The sequence below is a fragment of the Leptosomus discolor genome, chromosome 4, assembly GCF_034619465.1.
Source record: "Leptosomus discolor isolate bLepDis1 chromosome 4, bLepDis1.hap2, whole genome shotgun sequence".
In the NCBI taxonomy this organism is placed as follows: Eukaryota; Metazoa; Chordata; class Aves; order Leptosomiformes; family Leptosomidae; genus Leptosomus; species Leptosomus discolor.
Window position 1 is genome coordinate 73,158,757 of NC_141394.1, and position 24,690 is coordinate 73,183,446.

At 38.4% G+C, this 24,690-nt stretch overlaps 1 protein-coding gene across 1 annotated transcript; it reads left to right on the top strand.

The window, feature by feature from the left end:
* Nucleotides 1–152: 152 nt before the first annotated feature.
* On the top strand, nt 153–22,820 carry NOP14 (NOP14 nucleolar protein). The gene is made up of 18 exons (XM_009958924.2): nt 153–350; nt 1,163–1,297; nt 2,146–2,287; nt 2,868–3,013; nt 3,446–3,583; nt 5,114–5,236; nt 6,420–6,551; nt 7,872–8,172; nt 9,437–9,567; nt 9,803–9,888; nt 11,526–11,661; nt 13,582–13,683; nt 14,519–14,672; nt 18,590–18,749; nt 19,582–19,729; nt 20,674–20,792; nt 21,996–22,151; nt 22,513–22,820. Exons 1-18 carry the CDS (start codon nt 153–155, stop codon nt 22,610–22,612), a joined length of 2,607 nt encoding a protein of 868 aa, XP_009957226.2. The 3' UTR covers nt 22,613–22,820.
* Nucleotides 22,821–24,690: the final 1,870 nt, after the last annotated feature.

Genomic DNA, 24,690 nt, shown 5'->3' on the forward strand with positions numbered 1-24,690 from the left:
TGGTCAAGCCCCAGGGGTGGTTCTGGGGGTTTTGCACGCCTGTGGCGCCATTTTGTTCCCCTATCTGCGCCTTCAGCCCTGGAGCCCGCACGCTGAGCGAGTGCTGAGCTTCTCCTTCTCCACACGCACCCGCGCAGGCAGCCAGACCAAAAATGGGGAAGGCGGGTAAACGGAAGCGAAAAGTCTCAGCGCCTTCCGCGGCCAAGGGCCCCGTGAAGTCAGCTATGGCCGTGGTCAAGAGCAACCCCTTTGAGGTGAAGGTCAACAGGCAGAAGTTTAACATTTTGGGGAGGAAGACCAAGAATGACGTGGGGCTGCCGGGTGTCTCACGGTCCAAGGCCGTCAAGAAGGTAAGAGGACATCAAAAGTTAGGAGGAAGGGTGGCATCTGTAGATGTAGTTGTGGGGGGGAGGTGATAAGCCTGGAGCCATCACAGGTGAGATAAGAGACTGCCTCCGTGGTGCACAGGAGTGGATGGTCGCCTCGTAGTGCTCAGGTGATGATGAAGAGCCTGCTGAAAAAGTTTCCCTCCAGTGCAATCCACAGGGTTCAGTAGTGCAAATTGCTCTGCTACAGGAGTGAGTGCTTGTCATGAATGAGATCACTGGCATTGAAAAGGAAACCTGCCTGCTTACCTGAACCATAAGTACAGCACATGCTACCTCTTACAGGTCTGCTGAACTTCCTTTTGCTGCTTTGATGCATAACCTCCCTGTGCTCAGCGCTAAAGCAGAGAGCTAAATGTATGTACCAACTTGGGGTGAGTTTTATGTCTTAAATGACAAGGCCAAAAGAGCTTCAGCTGACGCTGGGGCTTTTTTGCTTTCTTTGGTACGATACTCTTGGTACTAAGCTTCAGACAAATCAGAATTCTTCAGTGACAATGCAGAGTTTTTGTATGTGATACAACAAAGGTGAGATAGAGCATACCGTATTTTATCTTCATATGGGCAGCTTGTAAGAGAACTTAATGACTCCAAATGTATTGTATGAGCTTACCATTTCTTTTCTCGTTAATTTTTCCTTCTCTTTCATTGCATTCTGATAAATGAGATTATGTTTCCAGGATACATGGAGCCTTTTTTGCCTTGGCTTTGAAAGTAGTAATTCTTCTCGGTTGTGGTTTTTTTTTTTTTAATTTGATCTTTTTTTTTTCTTCTAGCGTACCCAAACATTGCTGAAAGAATATAAAGAAAGGGAAAAGACACATGTGTTTAAAGATAAACGTTTTGGTGAATATAACACCAAAATAAGTCCAGAGGAAAAGATGATCAGACGGTTCACGTTGGAAAGACAGGTAAATTATAGGAATTAATAAATAAATAACCCCACCCCAAACCATAAGAGACACTTGACTTTTTAGGTTGGGAGTGTCCCCCTTAACAGAATGTTTTGCAGGGTAGTGCTTTCTTTTTGATTTTATGTGTTTGGAACTTTTATGAAAAAGCAGGGTTTTTTATGGAATCCAAATTTTTTCATGAAAAATTCCTGGTTTTGCAAGACAACTTTTTGAAGCAGAAATTTCTTTCAGCACTGATGTGCAAAAAAGCCAGGTTTAAGTGCATTCATTGATTGCTTGGTTTTCTTTGACTACTATGATTTGGGAACTGAATTAGGAGAGGGCAACCACCATCAAGTGCACTTTGAGATTCCAGTACAGCTGTTGAACAGCAGCCGTTTCATGTGCTGACTAGACGAACTCTGTAACTTGCTGTAATATGAATCGTATGTGCAGTACTGTTCTTTCTGCTTCATCAGACTTAGTGTCCAGAATTGAGTAGTGTAATATCATGTTCTAGTTATAATTTCTGTAGGTTAAAGTCTGTTTCATTAGGCCTGAAATGTCGTGATTAAGAATGGATGTTACTGATACATAGATAAAACTTAAGCTTCCTTAGGTTTTCTGAGTTACCCTGTTTGTACGTAAGTATAAGAATAAGAGAGACCTCATACTCCATTGCTTAAGGTTTAATGTATTTGACTGGAGGTATTGGTCTGGTGGTGCTTTTATTCCAGTGTTCTGTTCCAGCAGTATGCTGGAATGAGAATCTCCTCAACTAACGTTGAAAATACGGGCTTTCTTAATTTGTTGTCTGGAAACTAAAAATCTTTTGTTATTTAATTGGTTTGTTTTATTATTCTTAGCAAAATTATGGAAAGAAGAACATCTATAATCTTAATGAAGATGAGGAATTGACTCATTATGGCCAATCTTTGGCAGAAATTGAAAAACTAAATGATATTGTTGATAGTGACAGTGACACAGAAGAAAGAGGAACACTGTCAGGTGAGACGTGTCAGCCAGTATCCCACTGCTGGTTTTGTTGTGGTACATGTACCTCATTTGTTCAGTACTGTTTCAGTAAGAAAGACTATTATGTAATTGTTTGGGATGTTTAAGCCAGATTTGATTACTTCTTAACCACACGCAGAACAGCGCTCTGGATTTTAGCAGATGTTAAGTTGGAACTACCTGCTGGGAAAGGTCTTAAATCAGTGGGTTTTCCAGCATACACAGGTACCTGTATTTCGAGCCCTTTGGGCAGAATCTGAATTGTGAGTTTTCTGGTTGCTTTCTTGCACCTCTGCACCTAAATACTAGTTAAAATACTGAAGAAACATGTTCCTAACTTGTACAAAATGTTTGTCAGCGTAAATTATGTGTCCAGCATAATTCTCTTTTGGTATAGCCATTCCCATAGGGATGAGAATAGTACATGATTGATTCAATAGTTTTAATTGCTCCTGTTCTCAAAGAATAGGGACGTGGTGTCCCAGCAGCAGCAGCACTCCAGCACTCATGTATGGATTTGGAAAGAATTCACAATCTACTTTTTTTTTTTTTTTTTTTTTTTTTTTTTTCCTAGCTGAATTAACTGCTGCTCACTTTGGAGGGGGTGGAGGCCTCCTTCGTAAAAAAACGCCAAGTGGGCAGCAAGAGGAAGAGGAGGAAAAACCTAAATCTAGGAAGGAACTCATAGAAGAGATGATAGCCAAATCTAAACAAGAAAAGGTGAGGTTTTAGCTCTGAAGTATAAATGAGCATGATTAAGAAGCTGTCATAATTTCTGTCTTTGCAGAATGATGTAGTAGTGTCATAAAAGACAAAGGAAGTGGCTGTCTAAGACTCCAGGCTCCTTAAATAAAGTCTGTCTGACTTTGTAGGCATTTTAGGATATGCATTGAATATCTGTTATTCTTTTGTATCCCCAAATCTCCCCTTCTGTTGACTCCTGATTTGTTTACTGTATGCAACCCGTGTGCCACTCAGCGTAACTCTATACTGCTTCTTTCATAAAGAATGTTTACACCTTTAAGATGTTAAATGTTTAAAATTACTCATTTGATAAAGACAGCATTTTGGTTTTATGCCGTAAATGCTGTGTCATGTTCATCTGAACATAACTGCTGCTTTTTTTGTTGTTGTTTTTTTTTTTTTTTCTAGCAAGAGAGGCAAACTCGGAGAGAAAGTGCATTAGAACTCACAGAAAAGCTTGACAATGACTGGAAGGAAATCCAGACTCTTATTGCCCGCAAACCCCCAAAGTCAGAGAGAAAGGACAAAGAAGCAGAAAAACCCAAGGTAAGGTTTTGGCTTGATTACTTCCTTTTCTTCTAATAATTTGTGCTTTTGACTCATAGTGGCTGAAGTATAAGGCGAAGTTCATCACTTTGTAAAATAAAATGTTACCTGCTGTTCACATTGAAGGAATGCTGCAGTTTTAGGACATTTTGGTTAGTTGGAGGAATATAGGAGTTTATATTATTTACCTGATTTTCATTTCCTGTTGCTCTTCATTAATTATGAAACCTGAGAGAGGTTGCAGGTTGAATGGCGCTGTTGGCTACAGCTTATTTTTTATGACAAATACTTTTTTTTTTTAGAACTAAAATTGTTGAGAACATTGACTTAGTTTGAATGCCTTTGCAGTGTTAGTTGGATAAAACAACTTTTGTTTGACAACAATTGTTTCCTTGTTGTAAATTGGGTACTGTCCCTACAAAAAGGGAATGAAAATATTTAACTTTTGAATAGATATCTTATGGTCTCAAAGTTTTTTCTATTATTTGTATTTTATACTAAGGGAAATAAACTTATAAATCTAAGAATAGTTATTGTAATGCATTGCACTTTTTTTTTCGTGTAGAAATTCTGTATTATATTGCAGAACATTGTGGATTTCCATTTATTCCTTGGCAGTAGAGTTCAGTTTTTGAAAGATCAAACTAATGAACAGATATTACTCTAAGATGGATCTCAAATAACGAACAGAAGATACTGGATCAAAAGTTCGTATTTTGATGTATTGATTTTAAAATGTTTCGTATGGTGCTGAATACTCTAGTATGTTGATAATGTAGTATCTTAGACAAAAATTTTATCATAACTTGATGAAAAGGAAGATGAGATTCTCTTGCTTCATGTGTGTGGATCCAGTTTAAGAATTACTGAGGTTGCAAAGTGTGAGTTAGTAATGCTCTATAACATTGATGTTGAATTGGAGAAAATTACGTAGTCACATGTAAGAAGAAAAATTCCTAGACCTGAATTTTAGGGGAGTTCTGTGGTTTAGTGACTTAAGCAGATATCAAGATGACTATATTCACAAGTCCAATGTAATCTCTGCTAGTGACTGTTTTCCCAAGTATGCTCCTTAAACTCATGGAATAGCAGCATCCCTTTTGGTTTTCTTTAAGATAGACATCTGTGTAACTGCGATAACAAAGACTGGGCTCATGTCCGACAATATAAAGTGAAATGTAAATTATAAATTTATTAATTCTAGCTACTTTTTGAGAAAATAGTATTTTATTAATAAACAATATTTTAAAGTTTTTCAATTAACAAGTAAACCAGATTTTATTTAAGATACTGTTTGTAAGTTTTTCAGTTGTGAGTAAGTTAAATAGGGGAGGGGGAAATTCCGGGAGAATTTCTATTCTGGTGTTCATTCCGTTCAGTGTCTTAATACTGAGTGGAGTGTTGCTGCAGCTTGCTTTGGAAACAGTCTGTTCCTTTTATCTTAACAGTCTTATTTCCCAACTGTTAGTCTGGCTGCAAAGCAGAATAATAAAACTTAAGATAATAAAAAATATATAAATATTTCTTTAGCCTGATGAATATGATATGATTGTTCGAGAACTTGGATTTGAGATGAAAGCAAAACCGTCAGAAAGGATGAAGACAGAAGAAGAATTGGCAAAAGAGGAGCAGGCACGACTCCAGAAGCTGGAGGTACACCGTTTATGGTTTTAGATTGTTTTGTGGCCTGTCTTTTGGGAGTGACCGCTTATATTCATTGCTTGGCCTTAGATTGAAAGTGGTGTGCTAAACTGCAATTCATCAGAGGGTGAATTCAGGAAATCTGTTTGTGTTTTGTTTGCAATCTGGTATTACAACAAAAAACCATAGGCTTAGTGCTTTTCAGGTTTATGAAATGACTTGATCTTTCTTCAATAAAAATGTATTATCACTTCTACTTGCCTTTAAATGTTTTAGATTATTCAGAGTTGAGAGGTGCGTCTAAGTCAGCAAGGAGGAGCATCATGTTGCGCAGCAGTTGAGTTAATCCACTGGCAAGTCACTTGCTGTTTTCTTCTGGTCTTGAAGCAGTAGCATGTATATAGCTTTGCTTTGTGGAGGAATATGATTCTTTTGGGAAGTGTTGCACACTCTTTCCTATTATATGGAGATCCAGATCTTACAGAAAGATTGAATAATTTGGTAAATGTTTCTCTCCTTTTTTTTGTTTTGGTATACTAGGGACACATTTAGGACTACAGGGATTTGGTACCTTCAGGTTACCTCAGAACAGCTCAGTAGCTAATAGCAGAACAGAAAGAAGGATTTTTTTTTTTTTTTTTCTTTTCTTGTCATCTTGTTTGAGTGGTCTGTCTGGATGCCCAGGTGGAAATCCTTTTGTAAATGATTGGTTCTGATACTGCCCATTGAGTCTATTTACAAATTTAGCGTATCTTAAAAATCTTAGGATATGGTTGTGTTTGCCACAAACTTGGTTCACATATGGGAAACACAGATAATCTAACACTGCATAAAAGACATTAGAAGCTTACGTTTTCCAGTAATGATGCATTGTCTCATAAACAAAATAGATTTTAGAATGAGAGAACATAATGCTTCTGGTAAACCCAGTTTTAAAGCCTTCCAAATAAGCTAATCCAATTGTCTGTGTGCTCTTACTAGATTGCACTCCCCACAAAAAATAAGGTATCACCAGCTTTTGCCTGTAACTTCTCAAGTTGCCGTTTTTTCTTTTCATCAACTTGTGGAGTAATCCCAGTTAACTTTTTCTTTGATTTTCTTAGCTGTAGTATTTGAAGAATCTTCCATTCTGTTGTAGTTATCTGATTGATCTAGATGGCTCACGTCTGTGTGTGGTATTTCTTCTAAAACCTAGGCAGATCGACTACGTCGAATGCATGGAATAGATGAACAGGCGAATAAAAAGAGACCCAGCCACGTGTCAGCTGATGATCTAGCTGATGGCTTTATCCTGGATAAAGATGACAGACGTTTATTGTCTTACAAGGTAAGGTTTAAAATATCAGAATTTTCAGAGTTCTGAAAAAAAGATAGGAAAATCAATTTGGAAGTGACCTGTGTGGAGACCTTTAGTTCAACCTCCTGCTCAAAGCAGGGTCAGCTATGAAATCATCAGTTTGCTCAGGGCCTTATCCAGTCTGTTCTTGGAAAATCTCTAAGAACGGAGGCTGCACATCTCACTGGGCAGCCTGTTCCACTGACTGTTCTTACTGTGAGAAAGTTTCTCTTTATATCCAGTCTGAACATCTCTTGTTTCAACTTCAGCCTGTTGCTTCTCATTCTCCTGCTGTGGACTGTGATGAAGAGTGTTGCCTTGCCTTCTCAATGGTCTCGCTTGTAGGTGCTGGAAGGTGGTTAGTTGGTCTAGGCTGAACAAGCCCAGGCCTGCATGTCCTCATAGGGCAGGTGCCCCAGCCCCTCGACAGTCTTGGTGGCTTTGTGCTAAACTTGCTTCAGTTTGCAGATTGAATTGTATTTGAAGGCCTAAAACTGAGTGCTATATTCCGTGTGGTCTACAAGTGTCAAGTTGAGAAAAATAATTGTTTCTCTCAATCTGCTGACTGTACTCCTGCTATTATAGCAGCCCTCTATGCTGTTAGCCTACGAGACTGAAGAGAGGGCTTTAGCCCTTCTGGTAATTTTTTTATTTCTGCTCTATTTGATACAGCTTCCACCGAATTTCAGCCTGAGGATGAGTGAGTTTCTGAAAAAAGCTTTCCTCTATGAAGTAGCTTTGATTAGGATGGCAGAGCAGTATAACCTTATAGCTGATGCAGTGAGTCACCCTGACTGTGGTGCGTGTGTGTGCATAATGATCCTCTCACATGTAAATAACAAGGGAACTGCTGTTGCCCTTGAGGGGGAGAATACAAATTGTGAATGTGAATTTAAACTGATGATGAATAAAATTGGGATGGGAAGAAATATTTATCAGATACCCTATTTTAATACATAGAAGGAATATATATATTTTTGTAACCAAGAATGCTTCTGTAAGTGATGGGTTTTTTCCATACCATCTGCTAGTAGTTTTGACTTTTGTGTTGATTCTTTTAGTCCTCATGTACTACCTCCTGTTCTTCCGGTTTCTTACAGCCTCTTGGAAATGCCCTAGTGTTCTTATATCTGTATACATGTTCTTTCCTTAAAATCCCTCTTGGCCCGCACTGCTGCCATTCAGTTCTTGGTCAGGGTAGCAAGGCTCAGATCCTGTTCGTGTGTATCGAATGATAGCTTTGCATGGTGATTCTGCTGAGGTGCTGTCGCTTTATCAGTGTTTTAACTGCCTTATTTTCTTTACTGACAGGATGGAAAAATTAATATTGAAAACGAAGAGGAGGAAGAAAAAGATGAGGAGGAAGATGAAGAGGAGGAAGGTGGGAAGGAGGATAATGAAGAAGAAAGTGAGGAAGAATCTGCTAATGAAGATGAGGAGGATGTTGCTGCAGATAGCCACTCTGATCTTGAGTCTGACCTTGAGAGTGAAGAAGAAGCTGCAGGGAACGAAGAGCAGAAACACAAGACAAATGAAAATGAATTGCAGAATGTAGAGGGGCTAGATCCAAAAATGGAAGCTGCCAAATCAGAGCTTCCCTATACATTTGCTGGTAAGCAAAGGCCTGATCCAGAGGTCCCGGTTGTCTTCAGGGGGTTTATAACCAGCCTTTTTCTCTGCCCTGTAGGATCTTACGTATTCCTGTTCATGAAGTTTTGCTTCATAGTTGTCTTCTGCTATCCCGAGAGTAGCCAATAACTGTTCTTGGTGATCAGCCCTAGTCATGCTATGAGCAGTGGGAACCAGATCTGTTTCGTCTCAGAGCTGTTTCTGCTCCTCTGAGCAGCCTTAGAATTGAAAGATAAATAGTGGGGAGAAAAATGAAAAGATCTGTACTCCTTTCTAAAGGTCACCAACACCTCCAATTCAGAGTGCTAGTGTTTTGCATAAGGGAAGCCAGAACAGTATTCTATCATCTGCACTTAAATGAGAAAAGGTTACTTCCTCTAGTGTTTGGACTGACATTTTTGTTGGAGAAGATACTTGGAGAGGCAGGATTCTAAGGTTTAATCCCTGTGATGCAACATTGCAGTATTGTTAAATAGAGACGCTCAAAGTTTGACTCCTTTTGGGTCTGTGCCTAGGAGGAAGGAGGAGGCACGTTTCAAGTAGCACACAAAACATTCGTTAGTATTAAGTACGTAATGCATCTAACTATTGTCCTAGTGCAGTTTTCTCTAAAGTATCTGTCTCAAGATTAAACAACTTCCTTAAGTGCTTGCAATTTTCCATCAAAAGGAGATAACTTACTGCACAAAGCCTTTTAAATTGCATTCAGGTTTTACTGTAACCAGAAAGCAGTCACATTAGAATAACAAAAAAACAGTTAGGATGTTTTCTAGCATGTGAACTTATGCAAAAGACTAAATATATGCCAGTTTTGTTTTTTAGATTATTTTCTGTTAGCGGCAAGATTCTTACTTTTCTTAATATCCTTCATACAAAAGCTAGTTAGGTGTGAGTTAAACATAGAGCGAATTGTATTTCAGTAGATAAATGGTTGAATGTGTGTTTAAGTTTAATTCTGCTTTGTGTGCGTTAGCATAGTTGTGCTCAGCTTAGGCAGCAGATACAGGAAGAATTGAATGTTAATCATTGAAAAACATTTATGTTTTTTTCTGACATGTTCATATGTATAAAGTTACATATATGCTGATAGATTATTGGTGTTTAAAAGGTGATTATTTAAAAACTGTATGGTACCTTTTTTTCTGAATAATAACATTTTCAAAGTGGAAATTTACTAGATATTCACTTGAATCAAGTATGTTAAGTTTGAGATTTTTGCCTGGTCATTTTTTGTTTTTACTTTCTAGTTCCTGAGTCCTGTGAGGCATTTAAGTCTTTATTGGCTGGAAGAACAATAGAACAACAGCTTATTATACTGGAGAGAATTCAGAAATGCAATCATCCAAGCCTTGCAGTGGGAAACAAAGCAAAGTTGGAAGTATGGGGGTTTTGTTGTTTTGTTTTAAGTTTAAAATTAACTTTGAATTCCATAGTAAATTTTAGTAAGTATTCAGGAAGCAGTATAAAACATACGTGCTTCTATGTTGTGAACAGCAGTAGCATCAACATACCACACTTGATTTTCTAACTTCTGTATCACTGTTCTTTTGTGCTGTTTAATAGTATGTACAATGAAGAAAATGCCTAATAATTTTAATATGTTGTTCTTGCAGAAGTTGTTTGGCTTCCTTTTGGAGTATATTGGGGAGTTAGCAACTCTGGATTTACCAGAGCTCAGAACAATTGACAAACTGGTCCTGTAAGTAAGAAATCCTATGGACTTTTACTGCTTTATGATTTAAAGATAAAAGCTACCTAGGGTAAAGCATTTAGCATGCTCTTTGTTTTCAATAGTTCTGTAGGGATTGTAGGCAACTGGTTCTAGAACATTTTAACTTAATTTCATGTATTGCTTGAGCTATTAATTGTACATTTTCAAAACCTCAGAATGTAATTTTTGATCTGCAAAATGCTTTTCATGGGTAGTGGATAAATAATACCTTGTATGCATGCAAACTTCAGTTTATGAAGTTATTTAGACGGCTGATTAAGGATTTTAAAATCCTTTGCAATGACAGCGTGCAGTTCCCTTTGCAATCTTTGTTTTTTCCATGGGTTTCCGTTCTGTGAATTCAGTCAGGGAACTAGATGAAAGTGGAATTAGAGAGTGTTATAGTAAGCTCATACAAAAGTTAGAAATAAACGCTTTGTAGGAAGCTGTCAGTTTGGCATGGTTGATGTCAGATACCTGACAGGCAGTTACAATGACAAGAGAGGCAAATGTGTCTCGGAGGTATGCAGCAAGGACAAGAGTCAATGGACACAGGCTGTAACAAGGGAAATTCCAGTTAGATGTGAGGAAAAAAAATCTTTCGCAGCAAAGTTGCTGAACATTAATACAAGTTTCTGAGAAAAGCTGTGGAATCCCAACCCTTGAAGACAGACAAAACTCAACAAAGCCATGAGCAACCTGATCCAGCTTTGAAGTTATCTATGCTTTGAGCAGAGGTTTGTGTCAGATGATCTCCAAAGGTCGCTTCCAACCAAAATTAGTCTGTGATTCTGATCTTGACTTTGCAGGCTAGACAGCTTTCTTTCAGTGAGTTATTAGTATGTAGTTTTCAGCGTGTTTTTTATATCATGCTAAAGTAAATAAGTTTTGAAAAATCTGTTATGTGCAGCTTTAGCATTCATTGCTCTGTTGCATTTGTCAGCAAGAGCACTGACCCGTTGATACTGTCACACATGCTGGGGCTTTGCAAAGAGGTGTAAATGCATTTTGAGTGTTTTCTAGAACTGGGTTTTATTAATATCACTACAGACGTGTTTAACTGAAAATACTGGAAAAACTCTGACCAAACAGATGCAGACTCCTGACTGCATCTGCTTGTAGGCATTAACTATAGGCCAGGAGCTGACCTAACTTTGTGTTGGGTTTTTTTTCTTTTCCTTGTTTTAAGTAATAATTTTACTAACCACATTGCTGCCTCACATGTTGTTTAACATCGCCTAAGAGTATTTAGAGTAGTGGGCTGTCTAGTATGTGCCAGCATACTCAGTGCAGTGAAATGTAGAGTTAGGAGATTCAGAAGGATGTGTTTTAACTGTAGCAGATGATTTGGGAGTGTATTTTAAAGTTTTTAATTATTTTTATTTAAGATTTAGAAACCACCAAATTAAAGATTATCTCACAAGGCTCAATGAAAAATATATGTCTCTGTAAACTAAAAGTATTATAACAATAATCTATATACTGTGTGGCTGTTTCTAAAAAAGAGTAATTTGTTTCAGGGACTTTGTTGTTCTTATAGTGGACGTGGAACACAGGAAATCTTCCTACAGGTGCTTGAAAATCGATGGTGTAACTTGATTATGACTTACATTTCTTGTTAATAGGCCATTGTACAATCTTTGCCAGATGTTTCCTGAGGCAGCCAGTGACAGTATTAAGTTTATCCTTCAAGACGCTGCGCATGATATGGAAGAATTAATTGAAGTCAAAGGCCGTGCAACATTTCCAGGTTTAGACACGGTAAAAATTGCATACTGCTAGGAGCATCTCTTGTTCTTTCCATTATTACAGAGATGCCAGTAAATGTGAGATGACATTAAATTGAATTTTATATTTCAAAGTATGTAGTGAATTATTAGCATCTTTTTAGGTTTCCCAGTATTTTAAATTACCTCTCTGGAGATAAGTTGTAACAAAAACTCCCACAACAACAAAAAAATTCCTGAGAAACAACCAACCAACCTCAAACAAACAATGCCACGCACACAAGTTCTTCAGTATAGAAGTGTGACTCTGTAGTATTAATAAGGGGAAAATATCTTAAAATTACCACTCCAGTTTTCATAGCAAAACATTCTTTGTTTTCCTGATGAAACTTAAATGGGTAGTTCTAGGAAGAAGTGATATTGTCAGTTATGCCCTATTCTTTAATTGTGTAAAGTGCAAATGTTTAAAAAAAGTGCTCCATGGAAGTGCACTATCTCCTTAACAAAAATAACAGGGAAATACTACACTGGTATAAAAATAGAGTATTTCTTAGTACTTTATGTATGATAGTTGCTCAGTTAATGACTCAGAAAAAATTGACCTTTCCTTCTTATATTAGTAATATTTCAAAATTTCAGTGGCTGTGCTTAATGTGAACAGACTCCCTTTTCAGTGTCTAGGTAAATGGCTGTAAGGGAATTCAAGAATGGAGCATATGGAAAATGGATATTTGTTTATTGTAGTAAAATGTTTCAAAGACAAACTCTTAAGTCAGTAATCCAAAGGGAGCTACTTGGTTTTTGTCTCCCAGCTTGATGAAGCAGTGCTCCCTAATGGAATAATTAGTCTGTTGAAGGAAAATAGACTGAAGGATTTGCTTAGAAGACTTGGTTCTTACAGCTTGGAAAATATTTATATTGAGTTATTCTGAAGAGTCTTTACTCAGGATGTTTTTGATTTTGCAGGAAGTGTATTGTAGAGAGCTTTTAACTTCTATTTTTATTTTGTTACTGTTACCCTTATGACACTTCTGACTTTCGTTCCCTTCAGTGGACTTTTCCAGGTTTCAAGCCATTATTATCTTTTAGAATGGAATTATGTCACTCTCTTATTCTCAAAGCACTTTTTTGAATGAATGTTCCTTAGACCAGTTGTGTTAGTGGACCTTACATGTGCCTATGGTTAATCTAACCTGGAATTTGGACTATGGTATTTAGTAACCAAAACAGTTCAGGAGAATGTTTGTTTACGACAGAAACTTCGTAGAGAGGAACAGAGCTGGAACAATAAAACTACTTGCGTCTAGCTTACTAAGTAAATATCCACTTAGATTATTTTCAGAATTACTTTGCAACTGGTGTTTAACATCCTTGTGGTCTTGACAGGAGGTCGCTTGTAGCTCTGTAACAAGTCCCCTTCAGTAAAAGTGTCCCTAGTCACTGGTTAGTTCTTTTCAGCTGCAACTGTTACTTGTTGATGTGTGCTTGTGCCTGAGCATCCTGGTCGCTTAGTGTCTGTGGTGAGGACCTGTTGAAAGGTGTCACAAGTCCTGTGTGGCCATTTGCTCATTTGTTTGTGGTGTGAGAGTATGGGATTGTGGTGGGCTGAAGGGAGGGGGACAGATTTTCTTACAGAGTGAATGGTGTTGGGAAGCATAGTTCCTTCTTGGTTGGTCTTTCAGCTGCCTCCTTGAATTAATGCAGTATTAGACCTGTAATGGATATTCCATTTTCTGATGTAAGTTAAACAGTCATCTCAATAAATAGGTCGTGTATCATATCAGATTTCTCAAAATGTCTGTATTACTGTGGTTTGTATATATAGATGTATATTATACTATTTTTAGACTAGTACATGGCAGTACTCATTCATCAGTTACGTATGTGTAAAGTCAAGGTCCTGGGAATATTGTCTTAACTATATTCTGCCTTACTCTGTTTTATGTGCTATTAGCTTATTTATTTGAAAATTACGTCTCTGTTGTTTCCAACTTCTGACTTCTGGCATCCAGTTGTAACACCTGCTTTTATGTACATGAGTCAGCTGCTTACTAAGGTACGTCTATGGTGGTGTATCTCAGTATATAACTTAATTTCCTTGGTTCTTTCTAGGACTCCAAATGTATGTGTTAGCGTTAATGTAAATGTTGGAAATGTACTGAAAAGGCAGCTTTGTGTTTAGTGTGGTCACAGACAGTAACTGGAAGAAAAAGGGAAGAGGAAAGAACCCCTGCAGTACAATCCAACTCTCAAAATCATATCTAATAATTTTTTCAAGCTGTCACACAAGAATTCCTTATATGGTAAATTACATAGGACTAATAGAACAGACTGAATACAGACTGAAATCGTTATTGATTTCCCTTCCATATATTGCATTTGTTCCTACTTAAGAAACATAGTTGCTTAAAAATTGGCAGTATTTGTTTTCCTTGAAAATGTACCTAATGCGATGTGTTGCAGTGCAGTTAGAATATGTCCTTATTTTTCTATCCGAATATCCTGTTTATATGTTATGAAAGTCTTGAGCTGTTGTTCTGTTGCTGCCAGATATCCAGGTTGCTCTGAGCCTTGTATTTCATTGGTTCATTTCTGAGAATGGATATGGGACATTGGGAGAGCAAAAAACAGGTCAGGTGGCAGAGCAAGCAAGGAAAAAGAACTTTATTGTTTGTGGTTTAGCGCCTTCTAGTGGCTAAACCGGTCCTGACAGACTTCTCGGTTCTGCATGTGCTCTTCAGTGAGGGCAAGGGAAAGCCAAAGAGAGTAATTTTACAGATTTTAAAAGTATACAACTTATTAAATGTTTCTGATTTTGAGAGGATCCTATATTTGTTTGTGATGTATAGCGTTTTAATTATGAATATTTTGTGCTTTTTTTTTTCTTTCAGTGTCGCATCACAACTTTGCAAGATGTTATTAAAGGTTTATTTATATGCTGTTTATTCCTGGAATATGTATCTCTCTCCAGAAGATTTGTACCAGAAGTCATCAATTTTCTTGTCGGAGTACTTCACATATCTCTACCCAAACAACGGGCCCAGGGTGAGTTTGGTTAGAGTAAGTGTGTAATAAACTTAAGTATTAGGATTTATTTTTTAAATTTTTCAATAAAAATCTTTCACACTGAATTTATTGTTTTGAACAAAAGACCAGAATCATCTGCTAGGTTAGCCATACACAACAACCTTGTTTCTTGGGCATCTTGTTATGAACTAGGTCCTCTAGTGTTGCTGGCAGGAAGGAAAGAACTGAAGTTATTATAGGAAATGGAGTCACGTTGTCCACAGTGCGGTATTTTTGCAAGATTGTTGTTCTAAATAGACTGTGTGATTTGACTGTGCTCTGAAATTCACAGTCCCTAACGGTTTGGCAGTGAGTACCCTGTTGTCTTCACAGTGAGGCAGCAGCTGATGCAGCAGATAACCCTCCCTCTTCAGCTAATAGCTAAATGACTGAGATAAATGAGAGGTATATTACAAAGTTGGTATTTTTCCTTTTTATGTATTTGGCATGGATTTGTTGTAATGTAACAGGGGGCAGCTGTCCCCACAGGCGGGATTACTCTGTGCTGTAACATAACTGTGGAGACTTAGCAACTTGCACAGACAACAGGGAGAATAAAACTTGTCTTTTCAATTTGATCCATGTGCTAGCAAATGATTTTTATTTACCAGTCTTCCTCTTTCTTTAACTTTTTATTTTGGGTTAATTTCTAGCTTTAAAGTTATTCTAAGGGCTTTTATTCTGGGGCTTTTTTGTTGACAAGTTTAGTGACAATAATTCACTTAGGAGGAGCTTTGTCAGAGCATAGTAACTGGTTCATGGGTTAGCATTTTTGTCTGGGTCACTCTGAGCATCAGCATGTGTGAAGAGACTGCAGGAAGGATATTCGCAAGTGAAAAATTTAGTTACTCGTTGGCAAACTCACACAAGACATCTGGGATTTAATGAAATACAGGCTATGTATTAGTATGCTCATCACTCTTGATAAGACACTTGAAGAGTCTCTGTTCCCTAGGTAGTCAGCAGTCTGCCGAGGAAGGTTCAGCTTCTGTTGCTGCAGTTTTCCAAAACATCTTGAGTAGTACTGAGTGGATGTCTTACAGCTCCCTCTTTGTTTTTTCTTCTCTTTGGGATTTTTATGCCTCTCCATGCTGGCTTTTTTTTTTTTCTTCTGAATTCCTGAGCTATTAATGATCCCGTTCTCAACAAGCTTAGCACTGCAGCTACATCTTTATTATCTTGTATGGCTGTACCCTCCAGACTTTCTCTCAGCTGCGTCTCACAGCTTAGCAGTTTCTTCTGAAGTGTGAGCCAAGGTTACACTGCTGGGCTGCATCAGAGCTAAGCCCAGGATTCTCAGAACACCGACAGCTGAACTCCTAAGAGAAGTTGGGAAGAGGTTATGGAGTGGGTGGGTTACATAGCACTTAAAGAATTTTCTCCTTTGTGTACTCTCTTAGGAATGTCTGATCTTTAAAGGTTTTTGGTACAGTTAAACTATGTGATTCTGCAAAATCAGATAAGAAATGTTTTTAAAATGTTTGGTGGTAATTGATGATCAAATGTTAATCACGTATCTTAGTTTTTAATCTTACATATGTGTGGGGACAGTGGTTCAGCCTTAGACTGAGGCCTAAAGTTTTGCTAACGTGAGCCAGCTTTCTGACAAAAAGTCTTCGATCCATCAGACTGGAGTCCGTGCATCAATCCCCTCGGCACATATGACTCTGTGTGTCATAATCTCTCACAACTTTGGGTCTCAAACCTTATGAATCTTTATTTAGACATACTGTCTTCTGGTCTGTCTGTAAAGGAGCATGTACAGGTTCTAGAGAGCATGTAAATAATCTTAACTTACAGTTTGAAAAAATTTTGAAGTAAGTTCTGTTGCAAGCTTGCAGGATGTAAGGAAAATGAAGAAGGAAAAACAAAGTCCAGCACAAAGGCTGCAAATTATTTTCTCCTCTAGCTATTAAATTCTTCAGATGCCTACTTCATGTTGCTGTATGAGTACCATTTCACAGATCAGCTTATGATCAGAAGCACAGTGATTCTTAAGTGTTTTCGGTGTGCCCTGCCCCAGTATGTATTCTGTGTTCTGTGCTATTCTTGTTTTACAGCCGTGTAGCTGGAGTGGCAGAGGACTTCATAGCATGTATCTGAGGGTCCCTGGTGAGAGGTCACAGGAGAGGCTCAGTGATGGGGGCATACAGGCAATCGTGGGCTCTCGCTGCTCCAGCTCACTGTGCTGCTTGACCACTTCCCGGTCAAAGCCTTCTACTTAACTCCATGGGAAAGTCCTGTTCTGCCTTTCCTCTTACACATATCCAGTACTCCACCTTCACTGGGAGTTTAACTGTGCATCCTGTTTACCGCAGGGCAGACATGTACCTACGTGTCTTTTCTCTCCCGTACATAGTGTCATACAGTGAATCATAGAATCACAGAAAGGTTTGGGTTGGAAGGGACCTTAAAGATCATCTAGTTCCAGCCCCCCTGCCATGGCCAGGGGCACCTTCCACTAGACCAGGTTACTCAAAGCCCCATCCAACCTGGCCTTGAACCCTTCCAAGGAGGGGGCATCCACAGCTTTTCTGGGCAACCCAGTGCCTTGCCACCCTCACAGTGAAGAATGTCTTCCTAACATCTCATCTAAATCTACCCTCTTTCATTTTGAAACCATTACCCCTCATCCTCTTGCTACGCTCCCTGATAAGGAGTGTGTCCCCATCTGCTGACCGCACTTCTCTTGATGCAGCCCAGGATGCCATTGGCTTTCTGGGCTGCGAGCGCACGTTGCTGGCTCATAATCAGTTTGTCACCCACCAGCACCCCCAAGTTCTCTGCAGGGCTGCTCTGGATCCACTCATCGCCCAGCCTGTATCTGTGCTGGGGATTGCCTTGACCCAGGTGCAGGACCTTGCACTTGGCCTTGTTGAACTTGATGAGGTTTGCACAGGCCCTCCCCTCCAGGCTATAAGGTCCCTCTGGATGGATTCCCTTCCCTCCAGCGTGTTGACTGCACCACACAGCTTGGTGTCGTCAGCAAAGCTGCTGAGGGGGCATTCAATCCCCCTGTCCATGTCCTCCAGATGTTAAATAATACTGGTCCCAATACAGACCACTGAGGGACCCCACTAGCCATTGGTCTTCACACGGACATCAAGCTGTTGACCACAACTCTTTGAGTGTGACCGTCCAACCCGTTCCTTATCCACCTGTCAAATCCATGTATCTCCATTTTAGAGACAGGGTTATTGTGTGGGATGGTATCAAATGCTTTGCACGAGTCCAGGTAGATGATGTCAGTTGCTCTTCCCTTATCCCCCAATGCTGTAACCCCATTGTAGAAGCCCACCAGATTTGTCACGCACAGCTTGTCCTTAGTGAAGCCATGTTGGCTGTCAGCAATCACCTCCTTATTTTCCATGTGCCTTAGCATAGTTTCCAGGAAGATCTGTTCCATGATCTTGCCAGGCACAGAGGTGAGACTGACCGGCCTGCAGTTCCCCTTTTTAAAAATGGCAGTTATCTTTCTCCTTTTCCAGTCACTGAGAACACCACCGATCTGCCATGACTTTTCAAATGTGATGGATAGTGGCTTAGCAACTTCATCTGGCAGTTCCCTCAGGGCCCTTAGATGCATCTCATCAGGTTTCATGGACTTCTGCACCTTCAGGTTCCTTAGAGGGTCTCGAACCCGATAGCCTATGGTGGGCGGTACTTCATTCTCCCAGTCCCTGCCTTTGGATTCTGTGAATTGAGCAGCATGGCTAGGGCACTTACCAATGATTGTACCCATGTTCCGGTGTTTTCCATTATTTTAGAAAAACATAATACTGATAAAGTATTTTTAAGGCAGTATGATTAAAAACTTAAAAAGAGTTGTTTTTTCTTCCTTCATGAAGAATGCTTAGAATTGATCTTGTTTAATGATTCTTGTTCTTGGTTTTTAGGCTATACTGTAGTGCACCCATTTACACCAGTGGGGAAAAATTTAGAACTACTTTTGGTGTGTGATAAGGAGGATCTGGAAAGCTGGCAGAAGCAAAATCTACCATTGAGTATTGTGACTAGATTAAAGGAAACCAACAGAACAGAAATGAATCATATCAGGTATGTAGGAGATGTGAACAGAAGAAATACCAGATCATCATCTGGGTAATCTCAGTGACGGTACCCTTTAGGAGTTAAAATAGGAGTAGTGAGTTGTTCTGCTTTATTTTTATGGTCCTGCTCTGTGGCATATGAAACTGCTAATCTTTTGCCAGAATGTTATGTAGAGCACTGGGTGTGTTCATCCCTTACATTCCTTTTCGGTGAACTGATGAGGATGATGTAGAGGCAGTAGGAAGTGCTCAGTACTTTGAACTGTCAAGCTCTTCAGAAGCAAATAAGTGTATTTACATACAAACACTGTGTTAGAAAGTGTCGCTTAGGTAATAAAACACTGACGTTAGGAAAGACCACAATTAAACATGTTCATTAACCATGTTCAGCCTCATTTTTCATCTTGCACATATGTTATGATATAACTTATTTCAGGGATGAGTAAGCATTTTGTTAGGAAGTTCGAGAAGAAAACCCAAACCTAAAATTACTAATTCTGTTGCAGTGACGTTTTAGAACTTCAGAACCACTACCAGAACGCTTTTGGAACTGTATAAAAGCTTCCTACTCTATATAAGTGGCAAAGGCACAATACTGCTTGTGCTCTGCCTGCTGACATAAAGATTTGTTACTGACTGATTTCTTGGGTATTTGCTTAGGAGAGTGAAATTTTTAATCTGAATTAACAACTAGAAACAGCCTAGTAACTGGTTCTGTCAAGCAGTCTTAATAATAGATGCCGCTAACACTCTCAAATTTAATTAACTTGATTAATTTTATTTGAAAATCCACTACAGTTTTTGCAAGTGAAATTGTTAATTGTTTTGTGCAATAACAGGTTATCATGTCTAGCCCTGTGTTTTGACCTTATTAAAAAATGTGCAGCTCTGTATGAGTCTTTACCATCGTTCCATGAAATAATGCATCCTGTCAGAATTCTCCTCACACAACATGTGCCAGTGAATGAGTATCCTGAAAAAATGCAGGTATGTGTTGCTCAAGAAGGAAATAATTGATATGTTTGTTTCATTAAAAAATTCTGTGATCTTCTGTGCCAAAAGAAACAAAAGCATGTATAAGCATCAGTGAGATTTTTTTCAAGGGTCAGGCATTTGCTTTTTGTGCTCTTCAAAAATCGTAGTGATGTTTCTGTGGGGGAAAAAAAGAGCAGAGAATGTTTAGAAAAGGTATTTTTTCATTGTATATCTTGTGTTGCTGCTCTAATTGAAGAGAATAGTATTTAGCTTGTAATAATGTAACATTCCAGGAGTGTCTTAATTTATAAGAGTAGTAGCCTGGTCATCCAGTTGCCCCTGTACTTTTGTAATGAGTCTGCAAGACCTCGATACAACCATACCCATGTACCAAATTGATGAGGTAGCAGTTATAACTAAGTAAAACTAACACAAATATGCCTGGTCAGCTACCTTACTTAAAACAGGGCAGTTGTTTATTTTCTAGCAATGAAGGTCAAACTTTTAATCTGTCTCTCTTCTGACTGTAGCAGAATTGTCCTCTCCTCAAAATATCCTTAGAGAACAAGATTTTGTAACATAAGTGATGCAAAATGGGCTATATATGTGCCATCAAAATAAACAAATGAGTAATCATTCCTAAAATGACCCTGAAAGGCAGAGTCTGGGTTAAACTGGCTTTAGTCTTATGTCTTCCTCTGTTAGGTGAAGCTACCTGCAGACCTTTCTTATTGTCCATGATACCATCTTAATAGATTTCCAAAAGTGCTTAAAAATTATCCAGCCTGGAAGGCTTACAGCATTTCAGTGTTAGCAGTGTCTTAATGAATAGCAGTGATTTTACCCAGAAGAACAACATATGGGGAAACTTACAATATGGATTCAGTTTGCAATAGTTTGTGAATTATGGTGTCTTGGATATGCTTTTGAAATTGTAATTTGATTTACCTTTTCAGGAATGGTATCATGGTGCTCTGAACGAGCTAGAGAACAAAGTAAAACACTATACCCCACTGATCTGTGAGAAAAAGAAGCCAGTGCCATTGAAACAGTATACGCCTAAAATTGTGAAAGTGTGAGTAAAGCAATGCTTGATGCAAAGGAAAAGTGCATTTAAACATTACGAGTTTCAGCAACCTAGAAGGATTTGGAAAACAGGACGTAAAGCAGATAACTGCTAGATTTTGGGCACAAATCACAAGGGACCGGCTACTTGGGTGGTAGGGAGGGAGAGAAAAAGGAAGGAAGAATTCTAAGAAACAGAGCAAAGATGAGCTTGTGGAAAACAGCACTGGAAATCAACTCTTGCCCGTGTAATCAATTGTAAGTTAATACATTTCAAGCTGAAAAGAGGTGGTGGTTGTTACATAGCCATGTGCTTACTGAATGCTCTGTCCAGCACTCGGGTCTCCGGTTCATATGTATGAACTATGTGAAAGTAAGGATGGTTGGTGAAGGTACCAAGGGATGCTTCACTGGTTCAGAAGATAGGGCAGGCTATTCCTGTACTCTGCATCACGGATTGCAACAAATAATCAGTCAGATTAAGCGTTCCTTTAAGCATACTTACTTGCCCCATTCTTCTCTTTCCCTCAACCAAGCAGCCTTTCTACCTTCCAACAGCAGCAATGACAAAAACCGTGGAGGGGGGGTTTCCCTCCTTTTTTACAGAGCTTGCAATCACCATGTCCATTTTTGTGTTCTGTTCTGGAGTTAAATTTTACTAACACTAGTTTGGTTGTGTAGGTAACAGAACAGTATTCTGACTCAGGACTTCTGTTTTATATTGGCTGCTGACTTGTTTAGCCATGTTGGTTATGTACAGGAGCATAAACTGTCTGCCTTACTTATTGTAGTAATTGAAGAGGACAGCTTTCCTCTGCCGTGCACATCCCCAAGTAACTGATCAGACTTTTTCTGTAGAATTCACCTGCAGAGGTCGTCTGCAAAAACTTAAAATATATCTGGAGATTCCATCTTTATCCAGATGTTTTTCATTCTTCTACTCTGGCTTTTTCAGTGTGTTCAAAATGCAGGCTACGTATGGGGGATTGCAGTGTAAATGCTGTCTGCTTGGCATTTGCATGATGATATGCAGATAGAAGCTCTGCAGAGTGTTTTTCCGGTATGTTCATTGGGCAGCTCCTTATTTTGCAAGTTAATCATGTCATATATGCAGGAATTAAAATACTGAGTTAGTATTCATACAAAAACTCAATCCTTATAAACTCCTTTTTGTTAAGGTGTTCTGTGCTCACCCATCTCATTGTCATTTCAGTTTAGAGTTCGGAAGAAAGCAGGGAGGCAGCAAGAAGGAGCAAGAAAGAAAGCAGTTGATTCAGAGGCATAAACGTGAACTTAAAGGAGCCATTCGTGAGATTCGGAAAGATAACCAGTTTCTGGCTAGAACGCAACTGTCAGAAATCATGGAGAGGTAACGTAGCCTTTGTTTCAGCACCAGTTTGGGGATTGTTCTACTGTGTGTTCATTTCTTTGCTGCATGCCAAGACTGACAATAATGATCAACCATACTAAACGTAAATAAATAAAATTGGACAGTTTGGAGGAGACCAAACATTTTCAACAGAGGACATTTAAAGTGTTTTCAACTTTGAAGTTTCATTTATCTAGTTTAAGGATATGCAGAATGTTTGTATTTAAAGTGTGTGTTGGTGAAGTTTAATAAGAGTTGGGGGGCTTTTTGTAAAGTAATAGTTATTGTCTAAATAGGCTTACTTATTTTCCCTGATACCATCTTTCTGAAATATTTTATATGTTGATTGTTTGTTTTACAGAGATTCAGCTAGAAAAAGAAAAGTGAAAGAGCTTCTTGGTAGCCTCGCTACACAGGAAGGTGAATGGAAAGCAGTGAAAAGGAAAAAAGGGAAGAATTAATTGGGACTATCTGCAGCAGGAAACTGTTTTTACTGTCGTATGAAATAGCCCAATCCTGTGGCTTTTGAACAATTTTAATTGCATTCTTTGGATGTGTTCCTTTTGAGGAGGCAACATCATCAGATCCATCTGAAAAAGTGAACCTGCTTATTGGAAAAATCCACAGATTTTCATAAGGAAAATAAAAATAACACTTTTGTATGCTGTATACTTTTGTTTATTTTAATAATATTTGGATGAATAATCAGAATTCTTAGGGGTGTGTGACAAGGTTTTAGTCTAAACCTTGAACTACACACACAAAAAAATTGTACAGCAGAAACCTTTTGTTATCTTTTTTAATACTGAATATTTGCAGGCAGCTCTCAGTGCTCGTATTTGCAGTTTAAGCAGTTAACATTTTATTTAGTCTAGCGCTGGGACACTCCAGTTTGCGTATTCAGTGGAGTAATGGCATCAGCTTTCAAGTAGAAGTCCTTTGTTAAAGCTGTACGTCCATTCATCTCTTCAGTAAATTTTGAATTGAGCACAACTCTGAAATTCTTAATAATCTAGTGTGGTTAACTAGGATTCCTCAGTTTATTCCTAACTGGCTGACATAAGTGGACAGTGAAATCCTTAGCTCTCTTCCACTTGTTTTGTGTCTAATTACTGATAACTGCCCAGCATGACTTTGGAAAACATCTGCTCTTCAAACAGAGACAATGAATACTTCTAACACTTTTTTTTTTTTTAATACCATATTTGTGAAGAAACATTGCAATGAGACAAAGAGCATCGCAGTTATTTAAAGGTGCTATAGTCTGCCCTAGGTTCACTCTTCAGGTATTCGCTATAATCTACCTATTGATAAGCTCAGTGACAGTTGTTATGCGTTGAAGAAAAAAAATAGATGTTTTCTTGGAAAACTTTTATGAAAATGAAATCCCCTTTTACAAGCATGTTCCAGTTTCAGTCTAAAGAACAAACTATAAAGAATGAACTAACGGCCATGGTTCTTCACAAAAACAAGCAGAACCCCAAAACCTCTTCCATTTTCAAACATCGTTCCTAGGTCTGATCTCTTGTGTTTTGGCCAATAGGTAACTCTGACATGGTAATGCTGTTCATGAAGAAAGGCTTGAATGCTGTCAGTAAATCTGATTAACATTTAGGCCTGGTTGTTTCAGACTGGCTTGGAATGTTTTCTTTGTTCTGTTTTTTGGGGCTTTTTTTTGGTTTAGGGTTTTTTTCCCAAATGAGACTTGTAATGGAAGCAGAACTCAAACTAGGAGGGGATGAGTTGAAACACTTAGGCTTTACATTTAAACTCTAATGACAAAACTATCTTTGTAAGGTAAGCCTTGTTAAACATTTACATATGCATGTATGTTTCTTAAAAGAGAAAAGCACTTTATTTGAAGAAAAGGGCTTTTATTGAATCTTAGTGCAACTGTAGCAATGCAAGTAATGTGTGATTATTATCAGCTTCTTCAGCTTGCAAAACCGGTTGTACTAAGTGTTAAAATAGGCTAGGTACTAAGTACACATGGGGGAGATACTCATGTCACATAATAAATTTCTGTGTTTGAAATCCATTCATGTTTCTGAACACAAATACGCTTTCAGTTAACTAACCAACATCAGTCAAACCATCTTCTGAAACTTCAAAGGGATCTCAGAAGATTAGTATATCTCCTGTTTCATTTCCATTTGGCACATACGGATTTTTTTTTTCTTAAAAAAAAAATATAATTATTTAAACCTAAAAATTCTATATAGTTCAAGCCAAGAACTTAAGACTGAAGTAATGAGGAAGGTGCTAACTTCCTATTTCATGCTATAAATCACCACTTTCAGTTTGGGGTTTTGGTCCCAGTGCAAATAATTGTCAAAAATGTGTTGTTATTTATCTGACTTTATTTTTCCAACAGCAAGTAGCTTCAGAGGACTTATGCAGCAGGGAATTAGAATCACAGAGAGGCTGACAGCTGCACTTTGATCTTGGGGCAGTGATTTTTTGATACCACTTGCAGCTGCTTGTTACTCTTTGGTAAGGGAGGTAAGAAAGGGGAGAGACACAAGTAAGATGGGATGAT

Coding starts and splice junctions, on each gene's coding strand:
- NOP14 (XM_009958924.2), top strand. CDS start 153: ATGGGGAAGGCGGGTAAACGGAAGCGAAAAGTCTCAGCGCCTTCCGCG. Junction 5,237..6,419: donor CACGACTCCAGAAGCTGGAG/GTACACCGTTTA, acceptor TCTAAAACCTAG/GCAGATCGACTACGTCGAAT. Junction 14,673..18,589: donor ACCCAAACAACGGGCCCAGG/GTGAGTTTGGTT, acceptor CTTGGTTTTTAG/GCTATACTGTAGTGCACCCA.